At 35.5% G+C, this 23540-nt stretch overlaps 1 protein-coding gene across 1 annotated transcript in view; it reads left to right on the forward strand.

Moving 5' to 3' along the window:
- The window catches only part of LOC150104710 (GTP-binding protein 8-like), a 116643-nt gene that overhangs the window by 13988 nt on the left and 79115 nt on the right, over positions 1 to 23540 (forward strand). Inside the window, exons 3-4 of the mRNA XM_090395613.1 lie at positions 627 to 725; positions 16331 to 16461. Coding sequence (XP_090251739.1) covers positions 627 to 725; positions 16331 to 16461 — 230 coding nt within the window. The remainder of the gene's footprint in view (positions 1 to 626; positions 726 to 16330; positions 16462 to 23540) is intronic.

Genomic DNA, 23540 nt, shown 5'->3' on the forward strand with positions numbered 1-23540 from the left:
ATTTTGGAATTTGGATCCTGTGTTTTTCAAAATATCTGGTTAACTCTTGTTATAACAAACACCACTATAACAAATTTGCTCACTCTAACACAAGTAGTCAATTGTGACTACTACAGCTTGTAGTAGTCACAATAGCATGCTATAGAAAATTAACTATAGCAAACTAGCTACTATAACAAACCGTTCCTGTAATCATTACTATTTTACTGTAGTGAGAGTCAGCTTTGCTGCAGTTTCATTCTACTCTATTCTCTTGAAATTATTTAGTGAGTGATGCTACACTGGTAGTTGTAATCTTTTATATTGTGAAAAATAAATAAATAAAATATTCATAAGGTACACTGCATGCCTAGTTATGTTATAAAATATACCAAGATAGACTTGCATTTTTTTTCTTTCTGTTTCAAGTGATTTTATTTTAAGAGTATTATTTATTGTATTAGAATATTGGCCTCAATGATATTTGCATATAGAAATGGACTTTAACATGTTTAGATTTCTAATAAATTTTTAATAGCTAATATTTTTTATGAGAAATGTGTTTCAGGATGATCATACATTTAGTTCATTTTTATATAATATTGTATTAATATAGTTTTTGCTAAATATTATTATTTTTTAAACAGGTCACATTTATAGGACGAAGTAATGTTGGGAAATCATCTCTTTTGAGAGCTATATTTGCCAAAGTACCTGAACTTAGAGTTAAAACATCAAAGACACCAGTTTGTATATATGTTTTTTGATTCAATCAATATACATATTTAACTCTAAATTTTTTTATGATACTTTATATATGTGTGTGTGTATATATATATATATATATATATATATATTGTTATTATTATATATAATATAATATGATATATTATAATCATATATAATTATGACCAACAGAGGAGTATACTGAGTTCAGCAGAATGGGATCGGTTTCTGAATGGAAAGAATATCGACAGTGCATGGGAAACATTTAATCAATACTCGAATGATGTGATATCAGAATGTGTCCCGAGAGTTCGAAGAATAAATAGAGTAGGAGTCAAATGGATGTAATCTTATTAAGCAAGAGATTTGTAAGAATCTCTTGCTTAATAAGATTAAGCAAGGAATTAAAAAGGACGATGTGGAAGGAATACAATTTGCATAAGGATGACGTCCATTATGAACATTACAAACAGCAGGCTAGAATAGTCGCAACTGTTGTACGGAAAGCAAAGTCTGATTATGAAAAGAAACTGGCTCTGCGTGCTAAAGACAACCTACAAGAATTCTATCGATATGCTGCAAGTAAAAGAAAGAATGAATATGAAAGAATAACTCTCCTAAATCCAGATGGCGTGAGGGTTATAGATGCAGAAGTGGTTGTTCAGTTAATGAGTGCTCATTTTGTTAAACGCTATCAACCAGATGAACGCAACATTGAGCTCACTGTTACCTCTTCACTAGATGAAGAAACGTAGGTGTGTGAGGCTGAGGGCATATTAGAGCTGTTGCACAAACTGAATAAGAATTCAGCAATAGGGACTGATGGTATATCACCATGTGTGCTAAAAGAGTGTTCAGCTGAACTTGCCATTCTTTTGACCAGGATGTTTAATATGAGTCACAGGAATGGAAGGAATGTATGATAATTCCATTGCACAAGGGTGGTGCAAAGGCCGATGCATCCAACTATCGACCAATTAGTATCTCAGGAGTGGTGGTGAAGATTTTGGAAAAATTAGTTAGGGCCCGCATTCAGAAATGGGTTGACGGTGAATCTCTACTTTGCAATGAACAACATGGGTTTACTAAGGGAAGGTCATATTTTAGCAATTTCCTCATTCTATAACAATTTGAATGATTTGAATAGGCTGGAATTGTGGGCATGGGAAAATGAATGTCAGTAAATGTAAAGTGATTCACTTCAGGATGATTACCATTGAACTAGACAAGGGGAATGGATACACCATGATACTTTTGGATTTTGCTAAGGCTTTTGACAGAATACAGCATGGCAGACTGCTGCATAAATTGGAGAAAATGGGTTTGGATTATACAATATTAGCATGGATAAGAGGATGGCTGACTGACAGATATCAAAAAGTGGTATACGAGGGATCTAAATCTGCAAGGTATACCACAAGTGGTGTACCACAAGGATCAGTGCTTCGTCCACTGTTATTCAGTCTGTACATTAATGATATTGGGAAAGATTTGACAGGCGACATACAGCTATTTGATGATGATGCAAAGATAGCTAGGGTAATCAGGAATGCTGCTGATATGCAGTCTTTGCAGAATGATTTGAATAGGCTGGAATTGTGGGCATGGGAAAATGAATGTCAGTAAATGTAAAGTGATTCACTTCAGGATGATTAGATATCCAATGTCGTATTATATTGGTGGAATAGGCTAGAAGAAACTGATGAGGTTAGGGATTTTGGATTGTTAATAGATAGGAAGTTGAAGTTCAGGGGCCATGTGGCAAAGATTGTGAATACAACTTAAAAGATAATTGCAATGCTGAAACAAATATTCACATGTAAAGATAAGGATGTTATTTTGCCTCTTTACAAGGTCTTGATAAGAACTCACCTGGACTATTGTCTCCTGGTTTCTGTTGTGATTCTGATATATTGGAGAGAGAGAGTACAAAGGAGAGTGTTAAAAATTATATCAGGATTATGGAACACTGATTATGAAGACAGATTGAGAATTTGTAGACTGCAGACACTAGCAAATGGAGGAACAAGGGGGGGGGGGTGATATGATTGAAAGTTACAAACTTCTGAAAGGGTCATACAGGATTTCAATTGATGGAATTTTTCAATTTATGGAGGGTGGGAGAAAGGATAAGTGGGCATCCTTGGGGGCGAGAATGAAGGCCGCCAAGAAGGGTGTGAGGGCTAGATTTTTCTCTCAGAGGGTGGTGCGTGATTGGAATGGATTGCCTTTTGATGTTGTGAGTGCAATCAGTGTGAATGAATTCAAGAATAAGTATGATAGCTGGTGTGTGTAGTATGTGGCCTCTCTCGATGAGTCTCTGACTCCCTGGAGGTCTCTCTTAATAATAATAATATGCAGAAAAAAATAATAACTACCCAGATGTTGCTGCAGCCATTGTTTCAGTTTCCATTACTTAGAAAGTCCTTTTAAGCCTCTATAAATCTAAAAAATAATTTTTTTTAAAAAAGAGGACATGATGGAAACTTCTTAGCAGCTTCTTGAATCAATTCTTCTTCAATATTCTTCCTAGCAGGTAACAGTCACGTAGTAGATATTTCCCTCTATTGTTTGATGCTGTGGTGTTCTCTCTTTCTGATTTCAGAAGTTCAACTCTTTTTTTTTTTTTTGAGATAACATCCCCTCACATGGATCAGTATGGTCTTGATGATTTTTTTTTTCCCCTTGAAAGAGGAAGTCTTTACAGAAATTTCCAAAATTTCTTCCATTAGAACACTGTTCTGAGGAATAACATGAACATACAGAAGAGAGACTAATAATGATTAAATGATATGTGTTAGTATTTTTGAATCCTGTTTTCTATAAATCTTTTTTTTTTTTTTACTTTTTTAAATTTTTTTTACAGACATATAAGTTCAGCTGATGTGTTTGCATGTAGCAGTGGATTATCAATGAGTACCTAATCTAATCATGAGAAGAAAAGTTTGGCGATACATCAAAAGACTTCCATATGTTTGATATGGAAGTCTTATTCAGATAAGACTTCCATATCAATATTATTATTATTCAGCAATGTCACAAGTCAAGTTAACAAAATAAAAATAGGAAAACATTCTGTAAAACACTCTAATCAGGCAAATGTTTGACAGCACAACTTATGAAAATCAGAGAAAGGTGGATGACTGAATTCATTAGTGTGTACCATTGCTGCTCACAAGAGAGAGAGAGAGAGAGAGAGATGAAACATTTTTTACATGGCTCCTACCACAGAAGGTTTTTTTCTAGACTTGTAGCACATTTGATCTTTAGATTACATTAGATCTTTCTAAGCAATAAATACCAAATGTTATATTCAGGCAATAATCAGGGAAAAGGAGTAGCTATAGTATTCAACACTAAATATGAGGCTAATCTTCTTGAATTGCAGGTAATATCAAGTAGAGTGATATGGGTAAATATCAGAATGGGGAACTGTGCAATGATGTTTATTTCTGCCTATGAAATAATTTATGAAATAATATAAATAGTTTATTTATGTTATTTCTTCTACCTTAGTAAAACCCACAGAAGGTTTTACTAAGGTAGAAGTGGAGGAATTTTTTGAGGCTTTAGAGAAAGCAACTGACACAATGAAAAAAGGAAAAGTTTATCCTTGTTGGGGATCTGAATAACAGAGTAGGAAATGATTGTCAGACATACAAAAATATTTGGGGAAAATTTGGCAGAAAGAGCAAAGCTAATAATAATGGCAAATACCTGTTGGATTTCTACTCGGGACAGGACTAGTTATTGTTGATAGTGATGTTTTCTCACTGGTGCAGACACTACAGTGTACAGAGGATTGGAAATTGGAAGTTTAGCCTTGAGCAGGATAAAATTGAATTTCATTTTGAAAAGAACATGCAAAGAAAGATTTAAAGCAAATACAATTTGAGCAGCTCTCAGAGTTCACATCTGAGATGCTTAAAATGTTTAAAATACACAAACGTTATTCAAGAAAAAATGAAAGAGTTTGAGAAGGGGAAACCAAATCTTGGAGATTCAGTGGCAAGCTCTGAAGAAAACATTAATTGATTCATCCGGAGAGGCATGTGGTGAGGTTTGTCTGCAAGGATAGAAAAATCAGAACTCCATAATGGAACAAAGGAAGTTAAAGAGGCAGTGAAGGAAAAGAAGAAACCATATTTGAAAGTTCGTGGCAAATAAGTCAACTTGTGCTCTAAGAGAATACAGAGACAATTGTAAGAAAGCTAAACATTGTGTAAAACTGGATAAAAGTCATGGGAAAGACATTGGCAAGAACATAGAAATTAAATACCAGGAAGATGGCAAAATATTCTGGAGGCTGTTGAAAAAGCTCAGAAATAGAGGAAAGAGTGCTGTAGAAGGAATTAGAGATGATGAAGGTGACAGGAAAACCTCGAGAAAAAGTAATTACTTCGAAAAATTGCTAAATGAAACAATCAGTGACAGCACAGTGGTTAAAAAAACACTCAACAGGCATTCAATCAGGAAAACATATCCATACTTGAAGTAGAAAAGGCCATCAAAAGCTTGAAATGTGGCAAGGCAGAAGGAGTAGATGATATTCGACCAAAAATGCTCAAGTATGGTGGTATAAAAGTCTTGCAGTGGCTGCACTGCATAGTTCAGAAAGCCTGGACAGAGGAACAAATTCCAGATAATTGGAGTAGAGCTCTCATAGTACCCATATATAAAAAGGGAAATAACACTGAATGTGGGAATTACAGAGGTATATCCCAACTGAGTGTTCTTTTGTAAGATTTATGCAAGTATACTTGAGAAACAGTTGAGAAGGATTGTGGATGGGAAGCTTGTTGAAGAACAAGCTGGAGTCAGGTGAAGTAGAAGTTGTCAGGATCAGATTTTCACTTTATGACAAATAGTTGGGGAAACATGGAAATATAACAGAGTTCTGTATTTAAGTTTTATAGATCTGGAAAAGGCATGACAAGGTGTCAAGAGAAAAGCTGCTCAAAATGCTACAGTTTCATGGTATCAATGGGGCATTATATCAAGCAATACTTAGTCTTTATTTGAGTTGTAAGTCAGCAGTTAGAATTGAAGGAAGTACAGGAAGATGGTTTGATGTTAAATCTTGTGTCATACAAGGATGTGCATTATCTCCTCTGTTATTCATTATCTATGTGAATTGCATTATGCAGGAAAGTGGTATTAATCCTGATATCAAAATTGGAGATGTTAATGTCAGTTCTTTACTTTATGCAGATGATGTTGTACTTTTAAATAAATCCTGTACAAGTCTGCAAGATTCTCTGACGAAATTGAATAACTGTTGTAATAGATTTGGTATGAAGGTCAGCAATAACAAGACAATGAAATTAGGCTCAAGCATTGAAAATATCAACTACGTTGTGAATGGAGACTTTGGACTTATAGATTTGAGAGTTTGGTTAGAAATAAAACAGTTGATCAAACACACGAAACCACAGATGAGAGTTCTGAGGTTTAGCGGAGTGAACAGATGGGATCATGAGATTCTGTAGCTGTGTCAGTTTTGATGATGCCCTAAGTTCAGAAAGATCTGGGTTTAAATTCCATCTAAAATGCAAAGAACTATTTCTGAATTCATTTTATAAATTATGGACTTTACAACCCTGTTATAAATAACTCTTAATTTCCTGATGTTTCGATCTTCATATTAAGATCATCATCTGGTGTATATACAAGAACAATCTGAGTTACATTACACACAGTAAGCTAAAGAAACAATGATTTGATCACCGGTTATTCTACTGGCATGACCTCTAGTGGAAAAAAATAATAATAATTATAACTACATCAAAGCTAAATTCTATTTAAGATAACATGAGAAAAACTATCTTTCTTATAGATAGTCTTCTTTCAGTAACAATGACAATGATGTCCTGTTTTTAAAATTACAATTGTTATTTTAGATTTAGGATTCTGGATTATCTAGTCCTGTTTATGGTTAACTATTAGAGACAAAAGTTCTGTGGGTAGAATATGTGGCTTCCATATGCTTGGGATTTTTAGACCATCATTATTGTTCAGATTGGGGTGGTTTGTAACAATCTCACAGGTTTCCTTAAATTTGCATTCATACCATGTTTTAGTGTGATGTAAACAACTGGTTTACATCGTACCAAACTTTTCTAGTCAGTTCTATGTAAAGTGTTCAGGGCATGATCAGAAAGGCCAGCTTCACCATAGTTATTATATTTAATGTGTCGTTTATGTTCCTTTTGTCTGATAGGAATTGTGCATCCTGTTTCCCCTCTATATGGTAGATTACAGGTGCAATAAATACAGTATACTCCAGGGTGGGCCAGCAGAGAGAGTGGGTCTTTGTATGAGTTGAGTAAGCTTTTTTTAATTCTGCAGGTGCTTTAAAGGTGGCTTTGAGGTTATATTTTTGTTGTATTCTGTTTATTTTATCTGATGTCCCTTTAATGTATGGAATGGTTATAGTTTTATTGTAGTCAATTTTATCTTTGTTTTTTATTGAGGTCTTGTAGAGAATTTTGTTAATAGTGTTTTGGCTGTAACCATTTTTTAAAAAAGTATTGCTGATAACTTTAAATTCATCTTTCAGTGCATGTTCATTGGAGCAAATCTTCAAAACTCTGTTCTTTAGAGTATTAATGACACCTAGTTTTTGTGTTGGGTGGTGGTAGGAGTTTGTGTGTATATTGGCCAGTGTGTGTCGGGTTTCCAGTGAACAGTGCCGAAATGACTGCCAGAAAGAAGAAGTTTGACAAGTGTATCTAGAAACGAAAGTGTGTTCTGTTTTTCAGTCTCAATTGTGAACTGTATGTGTCTGTGTTGTTTGTTTTGGTGGCTAAGGAAAGTGTCTAGTGTCTGGCGGCCATGGGACCAAATCGCGAAAACATTGTCAGCGTATCTAAGCCAGTCTTTGGGTTTTAAAGGAGAGGAATCTAGAGCATGTTGCTCAAAATGTTCCATATAAAAGTTAGCAATGGGGGGGGGGATAATGGCAAGCTCATGGCTGTGCCTTCTTTTTGTAGGTAGAAAGCATTTTGCCATACAAAATAACCAGAACATAATACATGCGCATAGTGTCGTGATATTTGGAGGGAATTTGTTCTGTAAAAGAAGGATTGTGTCATTGATTGGGACATTCATAAAGAGGGCAGAGATGTCAAAACTGACTAATAAATCATCTTTTTCTAATGTAATGTCTTTGATTATGTTTATGAAGTGTTGTGTGTGTTTCTGATATAGGAGGAGGAATGACCTACCAACTCCTTGAGTGTTGCTGCTAATTTCTTGGGTAGGTGATAATTTGGCTATCTATACCTTTGACTATCAGCCGGAATAGTGTGTTTTGTTTGTGTATCTTTGGTAGACCGTAAATTCTCGGGGAACGAGCGTAGTTGGGACGTAGTTTTTTTGACTGTATCTTCAGGCCATGTAGTAATTGATTTAAGTAGTTTCTCTGTTTTCTTTTTTATTCTATTGGTTGGGTCGTAGTTAACAAGTTGGTATGTACTGTTGTCTGAGACTAGCAGATTCATTTTTTCTAAATAAGTGGTTCGGTTTAGAATAACAGTGGCACTTCCTTTATTGGCTCTAGTTATTACGATGTTCGGATTTGATTTTAATGATTTCACCGCCCATTAATTCATGTTTCATTAAGTTGCTTGTTATTGTTTTTTTATGATTTATATTTAAAATGTTGGCAGTTTCTAAATGTATTTTGTCTGCTATGTTATTTGGGATGAATCTTAAGCCTCTTTCAATATTACAAATAAAATCCAGTTTGTTTATCGATCTGGATGCTACGGCAAAATTTAGACCTTTGCTGAGTAGCGAGAGTTCATCTTTGTTTAAGGTGTGGTTGGATAGGTTAACTACATTACTGTTACCTGCAAGCGATTGGTGGCTCCTGTTGCTTCTTGCTTCTGGTTGGTCGTTAGCGTTCACTGTAGAGAAATTTGAATAGGTATGTTGGTTTTGTCGATCTTTTAGTCTATGAAATTTGGATATGAGATTTTCTTTCTTAGTTTGAAGGGTATGGTTCGCCGTGTTGTCTGTAATCTTTTTGAGGATAATCCACATATCTGCATTCAAGTAATTTAAAAGTTCAGATTTTACATTTTGTACCTGGTTTTGAGTAACAGTCAAGTTTTTTCTCGTAGCCTGGATCTGTTCTCTGAGTAACACTTTCTCCATGCGGTGGTATATTCGTTGCACCTTTGTTGAGGTAAATTTTCTCTTTAGTTTGTTGCAATTCGGAATGATATTGCTGTCCCTACACCGTTTTAAAAAGGCCAGTCTATTGATCAAACCAGAAACATGAATCTTCAGCTTACCGTATTGATTGCATCGCTTGTGGGTCGAATCTCAATGAATTATCAAAATCCTTTCTTTTACTGTTGCACAGTGATCAGCATTCATTTTAGAAATTATGTACTTTACAACCGTGTTATAAATAACTTTTAATTTCCTGATGTTGCAATCTTCATATTAAGATTATCATCTGGAGTATATACAAGGACAAGCTGAGTTACATTATACATTAAGCTAAAGTGAAAACAAGATACAAAATGTAAAATCTGAACTTTCAAATTACTTGAACCCAGATATTTGGATTATCCTCGAAAAGATTACGGACAACGCGGCGAACCATATTCTTCAAACTAAGAAAGAAAATCTCATATCCTAATTACATAGACTAAAAGATCGACAAAACCAACAGACATATTCGAATTTCTCCACAGTGAACGTTAACAACCAACCAGAAGCAAAAAGCAACAGGAGCCATCAATTGCCTGCAGGTAACAGTAACGTAGTTAACCTATCCGACCACCCCTTGAACAAAGATGAACTTTCGCTACTCAGCAAAGGTCTAAATTTTGCCATAGCACCCATATCAATGAACAAACTAGAATTTGTTTGTAATATTGAAAGAGGCTTAAGATTCATCCCAAATAACATAGCAGACAAAATATGTTTAGAAACCGCCAACATTTTAAGTAGGTGGGGTATTTTAAGTAGGGAGTGCTTAAGGGTCAAAGCTATATACCTGAAAGGAGACATCCACATAGCCTTCAAAGGAATGTGGAGAAGCGACCAGGGCTTCTGACCTAATGTCCAATCCTCACCTTCTCGTGGTGCACCCTGTTAGGTATCTACTTGGATACTGAACAGACGAGGATGGACTGGCAATTTGGGTTTAGCTGACCACATTGTATTCTTATTGGCTTAAACCTAAATTTCAAATGATGGTACAACATAACAAAATTTCATGCTGGCTGGGGCATCGCCCGGTTAAACAAGGACCCCATTGTTTTCGCCAGGGAACCAGGGCAAACAGCAAAAACTCAGCTATTGGAACAAATCCTAAACCTTACCCCAACTCAACATTACCAGAGTTCAAGATGGGTACTATCAATATAAGAAGCCTGAATGGCAAAGAAATGAAGCTAGCTGAGGAATTGAATAAGTACCAGATCGACATAATAAGGGTGACTGAAACAAAAAAAGACAAAAACTGGTGAGATCTTTCTGAGCAATAAATACAAAATGTTATATTCAGGCAATGACAATCAAGGAAAAGGAGTAGCCATAGTATTCAACACTAAATACGAGGCTAATCTTCTTGAATGGTAGGCAATTTCAACTAGAGTGATGTAGGCAAATATCAGGACGTGGAACTGGACAATGAGAATTTGTGCCAATGGATACACAGAAGGTTCTACTAAGGTAGAAATGGAGGAATTTTTTGAGGCTTTAGAGAAAGGACACAATGAAAAAGGAAAAGTTGGTCCTTGTTGGGGATCTAAATAGTAGAGTAGGAAATGATTGTCTGATATACAAAAATATCTTGGAAAAATTTGGAGAAAAGAGCAAAGCTAATAATAATATCAAATACCTGTTGGATTTCTGCTGAGGACATGAACTGCTTACTACTAACACAATGTTCCAACATAAAAATGTGCACAAATTCATATGGAGAGAAGAGGCAAGGAATAAGAAAAGTCTCATTGACTATGTTATTGTTGATAGTGAACATTTCTCCCTTGTGTAGGACACCACAGTTTACTGAGGATTTGAAATTGGAAGTGATCACTATTTAGTCTTGAGCAGGATAAAATTGAATTTCATATTGAAAAGAATAACATGTAAGAAAGTTTTAAAGCGAATAAAAGTTGAGCAGCTCTCAGATGTGAACTGTAGACTAAAATATACAAATACTTTTGAAGAAAAAATGAAAGTGTTTGAGAGCAGGAACCAAACCTTGGAGATGCAGTGGGAAGCCCTGAAGAAAACACTGATTGATTAAGCCAAAGAGGCATGTAGTGAGGTTGTCTGTAAGGATAGAAAAATCAGAACTCCATGGTGGACACAGGAAGTTAGAGGCAGTGAAAGAAAAGAAGAAAGCATATCTAAAGTTCCTGGCAAATAAGTCAGCTTGTGCTCTTAGAGAATATAGAGTCAAATGTAAGAAAGCTAAACATGTTTAAAACTAGCTAATCAAAAGTCATGGGAGGACTTTGGTAAGAACATAAAAAATAAATATCAAGAAGGTGACAAGATATTCTGAAGGTTGTTGAAGAGGCTAGAAATGGAGGAAAGAGTGCTGTAAAAGGAATTAGAGATGATAAAGGTGAAATGAAAACAGGAGAAAAAGATATCGTTGAAGTATGGAGTAATTACTTCAAAAAATTGCTAAAGGAAACAAGCAGTGATGACTGCACAGTGGTAAAAAAACATTGAGCAGGCATGCAGTCAGGAATACATATCCATACTTGAAGAAATAAGCCATCAAAAGCCTGAAATGTGGAAAGGCAGCAGGAGTAGATGATATTCAACCAGAAATGCTCAAGTATGATGGTATAAAAGTCTTACAGTGACTGCACTGCATAGTTCAGAAGGCATGGACAGAGGAATGAATTCCAGATGATTGGAGTAGAGCTCTCATAGTACCCAAGTATAAAAAGGGAAATAAAACTGAATGTGAGAATTAGAGGTATTATATTACTGAGTGTTCCTGGTAAGATATATGCAAATAAACTTGAGAAATAGCTGAGAAGGACTATGGAAGAGAAGCTTAGTGAAGAACAAGCTGGATTCAGGCCAAATAGAGGCTGTCAGGATCAGATTTTCTCTTTACGACAGATCGTTGAGAAATCATGGGAATATAACAAAGATCTGTATTTAATTTTTGTAGATCTGAAAAAGGCATGACAAGGTGCCAAGTGAGAAGCTATTTGAAGCACTACAGGCATATCTTGATATAATGGGGCATTATATCAAGCAATACTTAGTCTTTATATGAGTTGTAAGTCAGCGGTTAGAATTGAAGCAAGTAAAGCAAGGTGGTTTAATGTTAAATCTGGTGTCTGACAAGGATGTACATTATCCCCTCTGTTATTCATTATCTATATGGATCACATTATGCAGGAAAGTGGTATTAAACCTGATATAAAAATTGGAGATGTCAATCTCAGCACTTTGCTTTTTGCAGATGATGTTATACTTCTAAATAAATCCGCTACAAGTCTGCAAGATTCCCTGACTAAAGTGAATAACTGTTGTAATAGATATGGTATGATGGTCAGCATTAAAAAAACAAAGACAATGAAAATAGGCAGAAACATTGAAAATATCAATTGCACTGTGAATGGAGAACCTAGGGAACAAGTAAAACATTTCAGCTTCTTAGGCACGATTTTTAGTGAAGATGTAAATTAAATATGGAAATAGACAACAGAATCAACAAAAGCTGGTATGGTAGGAAGTCAACTGAATAAATTTATATGGAATAAGAGAGAAATTAGTCAAAACACTAAATTATTTCTATACAAGACTGTTCAAACCAATTTAACTTAGGGATCTGAGATCTGGGTTAGAAATAAAACACTCGACCAAAGACTAGCTACCACAGATATGAGAGTCCTGAGAAAGATTAGGGGCATGAACAAATGCATCAATGGCAATATTATATTACGGATATTAGGAAAGAAATTGACATTGTCAGCATCCAGGAATGTGTTAGCAGAGCTAATCTCAGGTAGTATGGTCACTTAAACAGAATGGGAGAGAAAAGATTAGCAAAAGTAGTGCATTTCTGCCAGGTTGGCAGGAAAAAGACCCATAGGAAGACCAAGATATCGGTGTATTGATACAGTAAAAAGTGTCTTAGATGATAGAAATATAAGATCTGATAATGTTGGAGTCTTGACAGGTAACAGACTGATGTGGAGGAAAATTGTAGATAGGAAGTTAGTAATGATATAATTTTTCAAGTAGTACTATCATATCCTGTAAACCCCTTGAGGGTATATATCAGGAATTTGATGATGAATGATGAAATTTATAACACTTTTTTGTATAATATAATTTATTAGTATGCTGTCATTAACTTTATGTCCACATTTGACTGTAATCATAAAATGTTTTTCTTATACAGGTAAAAATGCAGTTCATTCTTAGTTTTTGTACACTAATGTACATTGTCCTTATAGCTTTAGTTTCTTTGAGCATAATTCCATACAAAATTCAGCATAACCTCTACATTTGTGTAGGATCAACTCCATATTCATGTTTCTTCTCCTGAGTATGATATAGTGTTTTCATAAAGGAGAATATTATATTTTTTGTATCATTATATATTGATTCTTTGAAATCTTTTCAGACATGATTATTTGTCTGATTTTTAAAGATATTTCTTACATCTGTGAAAATGATATTATAATAAAATGTATCTGATCATGTCATCATATGAATTCCTGATATGTACACTCATGAGTAAAATACTGATAACACTAAACTGATAGTACTACATGATTAAATTTGCATTATTACTACCTTCCTATTAACAGTTTCTTCCACATTATTGTTATTTATTATTTTTATTATTACATGACATCTCCAGTTAGTCCAAAGACTCATTGAGGGAGGGCACCTACTCTACAACTCTGTCTCCATGACTCAGTCCACCAATTCCAATGAACTGCAACTACGCCAACTCCATCTACTGCCTACCACCACCAGTATTCACAGTTAATCACAAACATCTATCCCCATGGTGTGATTTGAACCCACAGCCTTTTGGCTGGTGAGAAGTTACGCTAACCACTCGGCCAATCAGGCCGGCTTTAATCTGTTATTTGTCAAATCCTCAATACGGGTAGATATAATATTTCTGTCTTCTAAGGCATTTTCAAAGATTTTCTTTATCATTCTGTTTAAGTTAACCACACCACCTTAGATTAGATTACAATGTTAAGTTCTGATATCTTCATTTTTAATGTGATTCTGTCATTAATATCATTTGTCCACTCTCCTGATGTTTCTTACACTGTCAGATCTGTAAGTTAAAATTGGTTTGAACACTGTCTTATTCCATATAAATTTATTCAAATGGCTCCTCACCATAACAAATTTGCTTATTCTGTTGTCAAATTTAATTGCTTTCTTCTCTAACTGCCTTTAAAAGGATGCAGCTGATTCTATGTTCCTACCCCATTTTCATAGTCTTAGCATTTTTATTGCTGATTTTCATGCCAAATTTGTTACAGCAGTTATTTTTAGTTTAATTATGGAATCTTGAAACTTGTACTTGATTTAAGAGTATGACATCATCTACACAAGGTAAAAAGCTGAGACCAATATCTCAGTTTTGATATCAGTATCAGGTTAAATGCCACTATCCTTCCTGTGATCCATATAGATGATGAATGAGAGTGGAGATAGCATGCATCTTTGTGTTATACTAATTTGACAAAGTTTGATGTGTCATTCAAGTTCAGTTCATGCATTGATAAACATGTGAAAGGGAATTAAACTTGATAAGAAATTATATTCTTGTTTAATCCTTGATCTAAGTGTAAACAAACAACGTTTGCCCATGAATTATCTTCACAACTTCATATTTAAACTTGTTGATATACAGAGTGAAGATTGTCAGAGTGGAGGATTTGGAGGACAATGACACTAATGGTTTTGGAAGCATATGGTGTGAGATAGAGGTGGGCAAGATAGGATATTTAGTGGGTTGTTGTTACAAGCTAGGGAGGGGGGCATAGAGGGTGAAGAGCTGGAGATGTTTAGGCAGTATTCAGGGTATTATATGATAAGCTGATATTTAAGTTGCAGTATATGGGTTTAGATGTCAAGATAGAACTGGATGGCTATCTGATAAGTATCCGAGAGTTGTGTGTTAGGGGACAATATCAAGGAGGTTACAAGTGGGGTCCTTCCACAGGGCACTCAGTACTGGGACCTGTATTGTTTAACCTTTATATCAATGACATTGTGGGGGGATATTCAGTTGTTTGCAATGATATAAAGCTAGGAAAGATTATTAGTAATAGTGCACATCTGGTAGCCCAGCAAGAGGATTTGAATAAACTGGACAGATGGGCAAATGAATGGAGATGTTTGTTTAATGCAGCAAAATGTAAAGTTTTGAAGTTTGGGATACATCGATGGGAGGCTGGATACTCTGTTAGGGGAACTGTACTGGATGAAATAGGGGAGGGAAGGGATCTGGGGGAGGGATTGATAGAAACCTGAAATTGATGGAACATATTGCAAAGGTGGTGAAGATAATCCAGAGGATTGCTGCAATACTGAGAAGGATGCTGACATTCAGAGATAAGAATTGTCATTCCATTGCCATGCCCTGATCAGACTACAATTTGACTACTGTTCTCATATTTGCTCCCTAGGATTTGAAGTTGATAAATTAACTGTGGAAAGGGTGCAGAGTCAGATAACAATGATGGTAAACAAATATTGTATATCTCTTCCTGAAAGAAACTGTTTATTTATTACTGATTGATAAATAAAACAAAAATGTACATATTAATGTTATGAAGACAGACTGTGGAATGTGGACTGGCATAGTTTGGTAGATAAAAGAAGGAGAGGTGTTATGATTGAGACTTTTAAACTGTTGAGAAGTAGTTACAGGGTTGACACTGGGAGTTCATTTGTTTAGTGGAACAGGACAGGAGCAAGGACAAGGGCCATCCCTGGAAGTTATGAAAGGAAGCTGTGAGCAAGAGGGTGAGGAGTAGTTTCTTTGGAATGTATTGCCTGATAGAATGGTGAGAGTACAAACTGTCATTGAGTTCAAGAAGTGGTATGATAGACTTTGTTTTCTAGGATGGGCCTCTCACAATGAGTCTTCTGAATTCATGGAGGCCTGAATCATAATGATAAAATTACACATTACTTTGAAATTTTACTGGTTAATCATAATACATTAGATAAAAGGAAAGCTAATACTCAGTTATGTTCTATAGAACACCTAAACTTTCAAAGATTTGGGTCACTATACAGCTTAGCGCAGTATATTTCACATTCTTAGTCATTTTTGCATTGTTGTGAATGGTTCAAAAGTTATAGGTAAGATATGGTCACTTATATAAAAAAAAACGTGATTCTTACTTTACATCTTAGTTGGCTAAAGAAATATTGTATATTTATTCCTGAGAGAGACTGTTTATTTATTACTAATTGATGAATAAAACAAAAAATGTACATATCAAATTTACATTTATCTGATATTTACATTTTTTGTCTTTTGGATATATGCTTATCTCAGTAACTAGATTAACATCAAAAACATGTCTTTTGTCTTCAATGAGTTTTAGATTTTAATTACTTGTTTCTTCTAATATAGGGCCATACTAAGACTTTAAACTTTTATCAAGTGGGGCAGTCATTATGCCTAGTTGACATGCCTGGATATGGATATCGCCAGCCTGAACATTTTAGTAGTAGCATAGAAAAATATTTGAAGAAGAGAAAAAAGTAAGCCATAATTTTCTAATTTATGTTTCCAAATTATTTCTTAATGTCAATTACCTAATATTTTAGTTATAAAGCTATTTGAATATTAGGTAATTGACATTAAGAAATAGATTTTACCTTATTCATTTCCTTTTGGCAACTCATATTCCACAAAAAATTTGTAGTTGCCTGTAACAGTTAATATAAGTGGTTTAAAACTTGTGAAATTTGACACATTTTCATGTCTTGTTGTCCACAGTAAAAAGCTCTAAATTTATTTTGATGGTGTGAAGAATGATAGCAGAGGGTTAAGTGCCCTCTGCTATAAAGTTAGTCGAACTTTATAGCAGAGGGCACAAAAGCGCATCTCCTTGGGCTTGTATTTTGGTATTATAGGCTGATGGTCACAATAATTAAAGTAATTTACATTTTGTTTTTTGTCACTCCGTTTGTAACTTCAAAGTTTTGCTTTTTCATTTATCAGTGTGAATAATAGTATTGAAAATAAGTTTTCAAATTTTCAAGTTTGCGTCAATGCCTTCATGGCTAAGACAGTAGCAATGATTCCTTTGGTTGGAATGAGAATCACTTAGTTTGAATCCCATATTTATGAGGATATTTCAACTGAAGGTTAGTTTGACTGGTATCTTCTTGAGGTGGTAGGGTTTTCTTCTTAGAATATAATTTTTTATCCTGTTAAACAATCAAATAGAGAATGAATAGATATGATTAACACTATGTCATCGGTCATCTTCTAATATTTACTCTCAGGTGTGTGGAGAGAATGTTATGTTAATTCAACACAGTTAAGTTTGTTATTATTAGTTTCCAGTTAAGTTTTCTTCCAAATTATTAGATTTCTAATATTGTCAGATCTTATATTTTAGCCACTATTACTAGCATCAGTCCACCTAGATCTTGGTTTTCCTCTAGATGTTTTTCTGCCATCATGGCATCAAATACATGTTTTGCTAACATTTTTTCTCCCATTTTGTTCAAGTGACCAGTGCCACCTTCTATTAGTACTGACCACATATTCTTGAATGCTGATGATAATATCTTTATTTTTAATATGATTCTGCCATTTATGTAATCTTTTCACTCCCCTGATTTTCTTCAGCATTCTTACCTTTAATTGGCTCTGGTCTTCGATGATCTGATTATTTTTAATCTAACTTCCAGACCCTTTTAGCAGTGTACAAGAATGTTAGTGCTTTTGTACACTCTAATTTGGTGTTTTGGGTAATTGCTCTCTTATTTCATGTAAATATAATCTGCTGTCTGCCTTTACTTATTCAGCTATCTACATTCATATTTATTATGCCATCTTCACTCAAAATTGTGACTAAAGAGCAGATAAGTAAATGTTATCCATGTTCCTGCATGTTTGACATTTTTATACAGCAGTTATTCATTTTAGTTTAAGAGTTCTGAAAAGTTGAGTGAATTTATTTAGAACTATATCTTCATCATCTGCATGAAGGAAAGGACTGAGTTTATCTCCAATTTCGATATCAGGTTTTAATATCACTTTCCTTCACAACGTGATCCATATAGATGATGAATATCACTAAAGATAGCATGAAAATTTCCATATACTAACCTAGGGTTTCCAAATTCATGATAGTTTTTATTCATCTGGAATCGTGAAATTGCAGTTCCCAAGAGAACATGAGATCATCTCTTGAAATTGAGTTAGAGTGTGGTTAACCAGGGTGTGAGGACTCCCCCCCCCCCTGGTTAGTGGTGAGGTGAAATGGTTCCCAGAGTGTGTTGTGAGTGCTGTGTCTCTGAATGGGTTCAAGAAAAAGTATGCTAGATATTTTGCGAATAGTGAGGGCCTTGCCAATTTCCTCAGCCTCCATGGAGGTTTCCACGCAGCAGCAATAAAAATAATAATTGTTCATTTACTCTTAATGAATTCATTATTTTTGCAAGCATGACATTAATGTCTTAGAACATATCTGTTTTGGGCACTAAAATGCCACCTGTGCATAACCTTCTCAGGTTTAAATTGTGATGGTTAGGGTCCATTTAGATTTTAGAATACATCCGATCATTCCCACTTAAACTTTCTATAGATGACCATCTCAGTTTATTCTTTATTAGGTTCAACTTGCTGAATCTACATTTACAGCAAGCTGTATGTACTTGGTGAAACAGATCATTTTCAAAGGAGTTAAAAAAAAAAAAAAAAAAAGAAGCAAACTGATCACTGCTTTTGCCAGTAACTCCTTCAAAGACAATGTTTTAAAATAGACTTTGATCTCATGCTAGTCATCTAGCACTTCCTGATAATGTCATATTTTCTTTGCTGTTGACATGCAGAAGGGTCTTATAATGAGGCACAAATAGGATTGTTTATTTCATGATTACCGAAAGGAAGTTTTTGGCCAAATGAATATATCAAATGCTGACATAGATGTCAATATATCATCTGAAATGCTCGAAAAAAAAAAATTTTTTTAAGAGCTTTTATCTCTTTCTCTGATCTTTCTTGTTTTAAACTAATCATGCTGCACATCATTAGATAATCCATTCACAGATAATGAATTCTCAGATTGATATTTCATTGTCACTATATATAGTTCTGGGGGGGGGGGGAGACTAGCCACTGTGTTGTTGTTGCTTTGTCTGGTTGGTGATTGGTCATATCCACTCTCCAACCATTAAGCTGTTGGTTTGAATCCTACTGTGGACATGGATGTTTGTGATTGTCATTAGGTGGGAGATGAATTTCATCACCCAGTGTAAGACTACTGCCTCTCACTTATTGGAAGCCTGTAGTGACTTGAAAAAGTTTCAGGTTTGGTCTCTAGAGCAGGATTTTTGAAGCAGGTAAAAAAAAAAAAAATCTTTAGCCCATCCACAGTACTAATGTTCCATAGATTTACAACCTTTCATGGGTGGGAATCAAATAAAATCTAAAAAAAAAAAAAAAACAGAGAGCTTCTTTAAATAGCAACAGAAATTATACAGAAGTGCATGGTCTGAGGAATCTCATTTTTCATTGTCTTTAGTGTGCATTTTGCTTTATTGCCTTTGATTATTCTTGCTGTAAGTTTTTTTTTTATTTTATTTTTTATCTGTCAATAGAAGATTTGAGTCTTGAATGACATCTTTGAGTTCCCATTTCCCTGCCTATCCAATGTATAGTGTATAATTTCTATTACCTTCATCAGTTTTTGTTGATAGCACTTCTGTGGTCTTTGCCAACTTCTTTTTTTTACCAAATTTGTTGTAGAATTTGAAAATTGAAACAAGGCAATGTACAGTCTGTGATTTTCATTACCAAATGCAGCTCCAATCATGGAAAGTGCCTCATCTGTTTGCTAGTCTAAGACATTTTTCCTGTCTAAATGTACCTTCAGTTATTTGTGAATGCTGTCTAACATTCACAAAGAACTACACCCCTGTAGTACTGCTTGTAGCATTACTACAGGGGTGTAGTAATGCTACAAGCAGAATGAATCGTGAATATTGCTATCATTATGCATCTTACATAAATTACACATTTACTGTTTCTGGCATATCAGTTTACAAACAAAATGGAAATGGATTCTGATCTTGTAGTGGCAGCAATACTTTCATTACACATTAGGCTATGTAGAATATTTTTGTTTACATTTTTGTTTGTGTATTCATCCAAAATTCAGCATTGAGTTTGTTTGCTAATTCAACAAGTCTTTTCACATCAGTGAAAGGCTTGTTGATTTGGAATATGATAAAGTAAAAGATATTGCTAAATGAAAAAACATCTTCTCAAGCTTTTAATACACTTCACAACTGCCCTGTTTTCTGGAGGGCCTGATAAGTTGTGGTACTGGACAGTGTTGTGTCTTTTTAGGTCATTGATTACATGGGATAAACTATTACACAAAGCTTTGAATTGTGATAAACAGAACACCTTGCCTCAATATTTCATACTGAAGCAATGGAAACTTCTCTCTTTACTACAGAAAAAAAAAATTCATCTTCCACTCTTTAGTGCACCGTCTTTAAACCATCTCTGAAACTGTGAAATCATTATATGAGCATGACTTTGGAGACCTAGAGATATCTTGATTGCACCATCATTTTCACACATTTTGGTTCTAACAATTATTTATGAAAAAAGTAAATTTCTTTTTGCTCTTATAAACAAATGTTGAGGGAAGAAACATTCAAAATCATCAAAATTCTCAATAAAATAAAACCTTTAGATTCAGCACACGTCAACTATATTAGCAGCAGCTTCTTTTTTTTTTTTTTTTTTTGAAGTTCTGTTTGATTCTGAAATATTGGTGTATATACACAGTTCCATGTTGTGATCTGATGTAGCAACTGAGGAAAAAACAGTGAAAAAGAAAAAAAAATTATGTTACAGAAAAGTAACTAGTATTGTGCAGACAGCAAATCAGAGTGAAAAGAAATTGGCTATGCATGCTAAAGGTAATCTAGAAGAATTTTATTGTTATGCCGCAAGTCAAAGAAAGAATGAATGCGCAAGAATAACTTTACTGAATGCAGATGGTGCTATATTGTCAGAAGCTAATTAGATTGTTCAGTTAATGAGTATTCACTTTGCTAAGATAACTCAACCAGGTGTACGTAACATGGTGCATAACCTGGATAAGAATTCCACAATAAGAACAGATGGAATATCAGCATCTATGCTAAAGAATCTTTAGCCGAATTGGCTAGGCTTTCGACACGTTTGTTATAACTGGAGTATCAGCTCAGGAAAGATACCACAGGAAGAAGAAATGTATTATAGTTCCATTGTACAAGGATGGTGCAAAAACTGATGTGCCCAACTACTAACCTTATTGATATCTGGTGTGGTGGTGAAGATTTTAGAGAAGTTGGTAAGAACTCGCATACAGAAATGGGTAGACAGACAAGCTGTACTCTTCAAAGAGCAGTAAGGATATATGAAAGGTCATGTTTTAGAAATTTGTTCATATTTTATAACAATGTTATGGCTGAGTTTGATAAAGGGAATGGATACACTATGATACTGTTGAATTTTTCCAAGGCATTTGATAGGATACCACATGAAAGACTTGTATAAACTGGAGAATATGGAATTAGAATATGCACTATTTACTTGGATCGGTGGCTGGTTGACAGACCAGATATCAGAAAGTGGTATAGGGTAGATGTGAATCTGCCAGATTTAAGGAATTGCCAGATTTTGGGAATCCGAAGCATTGTTGTCTTGGCTTGCACATCCCCTGAGACACTTCGCAAGTGCAGCAGTAGGCAGCCTCCTAGGGGTGATTCCTGGACACCTTCGGGTGACTGACTGGCCTGCTATGCTATTCCTCCCTTCCAGGGTTAGCAGCCCTGGTAGGGTTAAGTTTCCTCACTTGCAATAACTCATCAGATAAAGGCTCCGACTCTTATAGGCCGGAGCCAGGAAACTCGTCGAGTGTGAATCCAGATGTCTGTTTCTTGTTTGGAGGTGATCCTGCCACCCGTCCCAGCGGCATTCTCAGGAAGAAAGTTAAAAGAAAGCTCTGCAAAGACTGTCATCAACCCATTTATTCAAGTTCTCATCATGCTTGTTCTGGCAGTCAAGGAGTTCCCAATCTCAGACACTTCATATGTCAGGTCTGCGATCATGCATTCTCTACCGCAGTTGGCCTTGGTGTGCATCGCACCTCAAAACACCAGCCGAAGCCAATACTGCAAAAAGAACAGAGCGCGTCAAAGCACGTTGGACTGCCGAAGAAGAAAAGATCCTCGCCACTCATGAGATCGAGTTGACAGCTCGAGGGATAAAGAAAATCAACGAGGCTTTATTTAAGGTGTTTCCATTAAGCTCCTTGGATGCCATCAAGTGTCATAGACGGAAAGCTAGCTACAAAGCCTTAATTCAAGAATTGGCAGCCCATCAGCCACAGGTAGGGACAGGTAATATCTCTGTTATCTCCTGTCCCTGTCTCTCCATCTTCCAGCCACCATCCTGCTGTTGAAGAAGAGGCTTTGATTCTCAGACTGACATCATCTCTAGATGATCCTCCTCTTTCAGAATATAACCATCAAATTCTTAAATATCTCATCCAGGCTCACTTTCTGGGAATGGATATCACAGATCAGTTGAATAACTATCTTCACGCTGAATTCTCTGAACACTTCATGCCTCGTCAACATCAGCCTACGTCTCATTCTACAATGACTTTGTCAAATAGGAAGCAGAAGAAGAAGGCCTATGCAGCTATGCAGGCCCTCTATAAAAAGAATAGAGGGCAATGTGCCAAAACCATCCTTAACAGTGCTTCCACTCCACCTCTAGCAGACTTACATGATGATTTTGTCAAATTCTGGAGTACAGTCTTTTCTGCTCTACCTCCACACTTCCCTGATTATGATGACAACCTACGATATTGAGGTCCATTCCTGCCCTTCAAATATACCAGCCTGTCTCCATCCGGGAGATTAAAGCAGCTCTTCCATCCAATTTCTCTGCCTCCAGATCTGATGGCTTTCCTGCATCTAGGCTTCGGAAGGTACCGTTGAAGATTCTTCAAGACTTAGTGGACATTCTCCTTTCCAGTAAAGTCATACCACCACACTTACCTGCTTCAAGAACTATCTTCATTCTGAAGAAAGAAACTTCAAGCTGTGCGTCAGACTTTAGACCTATTACCATATCCCCTGTGTTACTTAAACTATCATAAAATATTAGTTAAACGACTTCATCTACATATACAGCATGATTATAGACAGAGAGCTTTTGTCCCCTCGGACGACTGTGCCGAGAATATATATCTTCTTTCTTCTCTTCTCTCTGATTCCTGACGGCACCTTAAGCCTCTATATATGGCATCGCTGGACCTCCAAAAGGCCTTTGATAGTGTCTCCCTTTCTGCTCTCCTTCGAGCGCTGTCTATTGCTGGATGTCCAGAACCTTTTCTTTCCTATTTTATGGAGCTATACTTGGGTAGCTCCATCACTATCACTACAGGGTCCTGTGCAACTTCTATCCCTGAAGTGCAGGGTGTTCGCCAGGGTGATCCTCTGTCTCCCCTTTCTTTAACTGCGTCATAGATGAGTTTCTTCATTCTCTTTCTAGCCATATAGGCTACTCTCTAGGTGCTTCTTCCCGTAATGCT

This window comes from Typopeltis vanoorti, chromosome 7 (assembly GCF_054136105.1).
Source record: "Typopeltis vanoorti isolate ZY-2024b chromosome 7, IOZ_Tvanoo_1.0, whole genome shotgun sequence".
In the NCBI taxonomy this organism is placed as follows: Eukaryota; Metazoa; Arthropoda; class Arachnida; order Uropygi; family Thelyphonidae; genus Typopeltis; species Typopeltis vanoorti.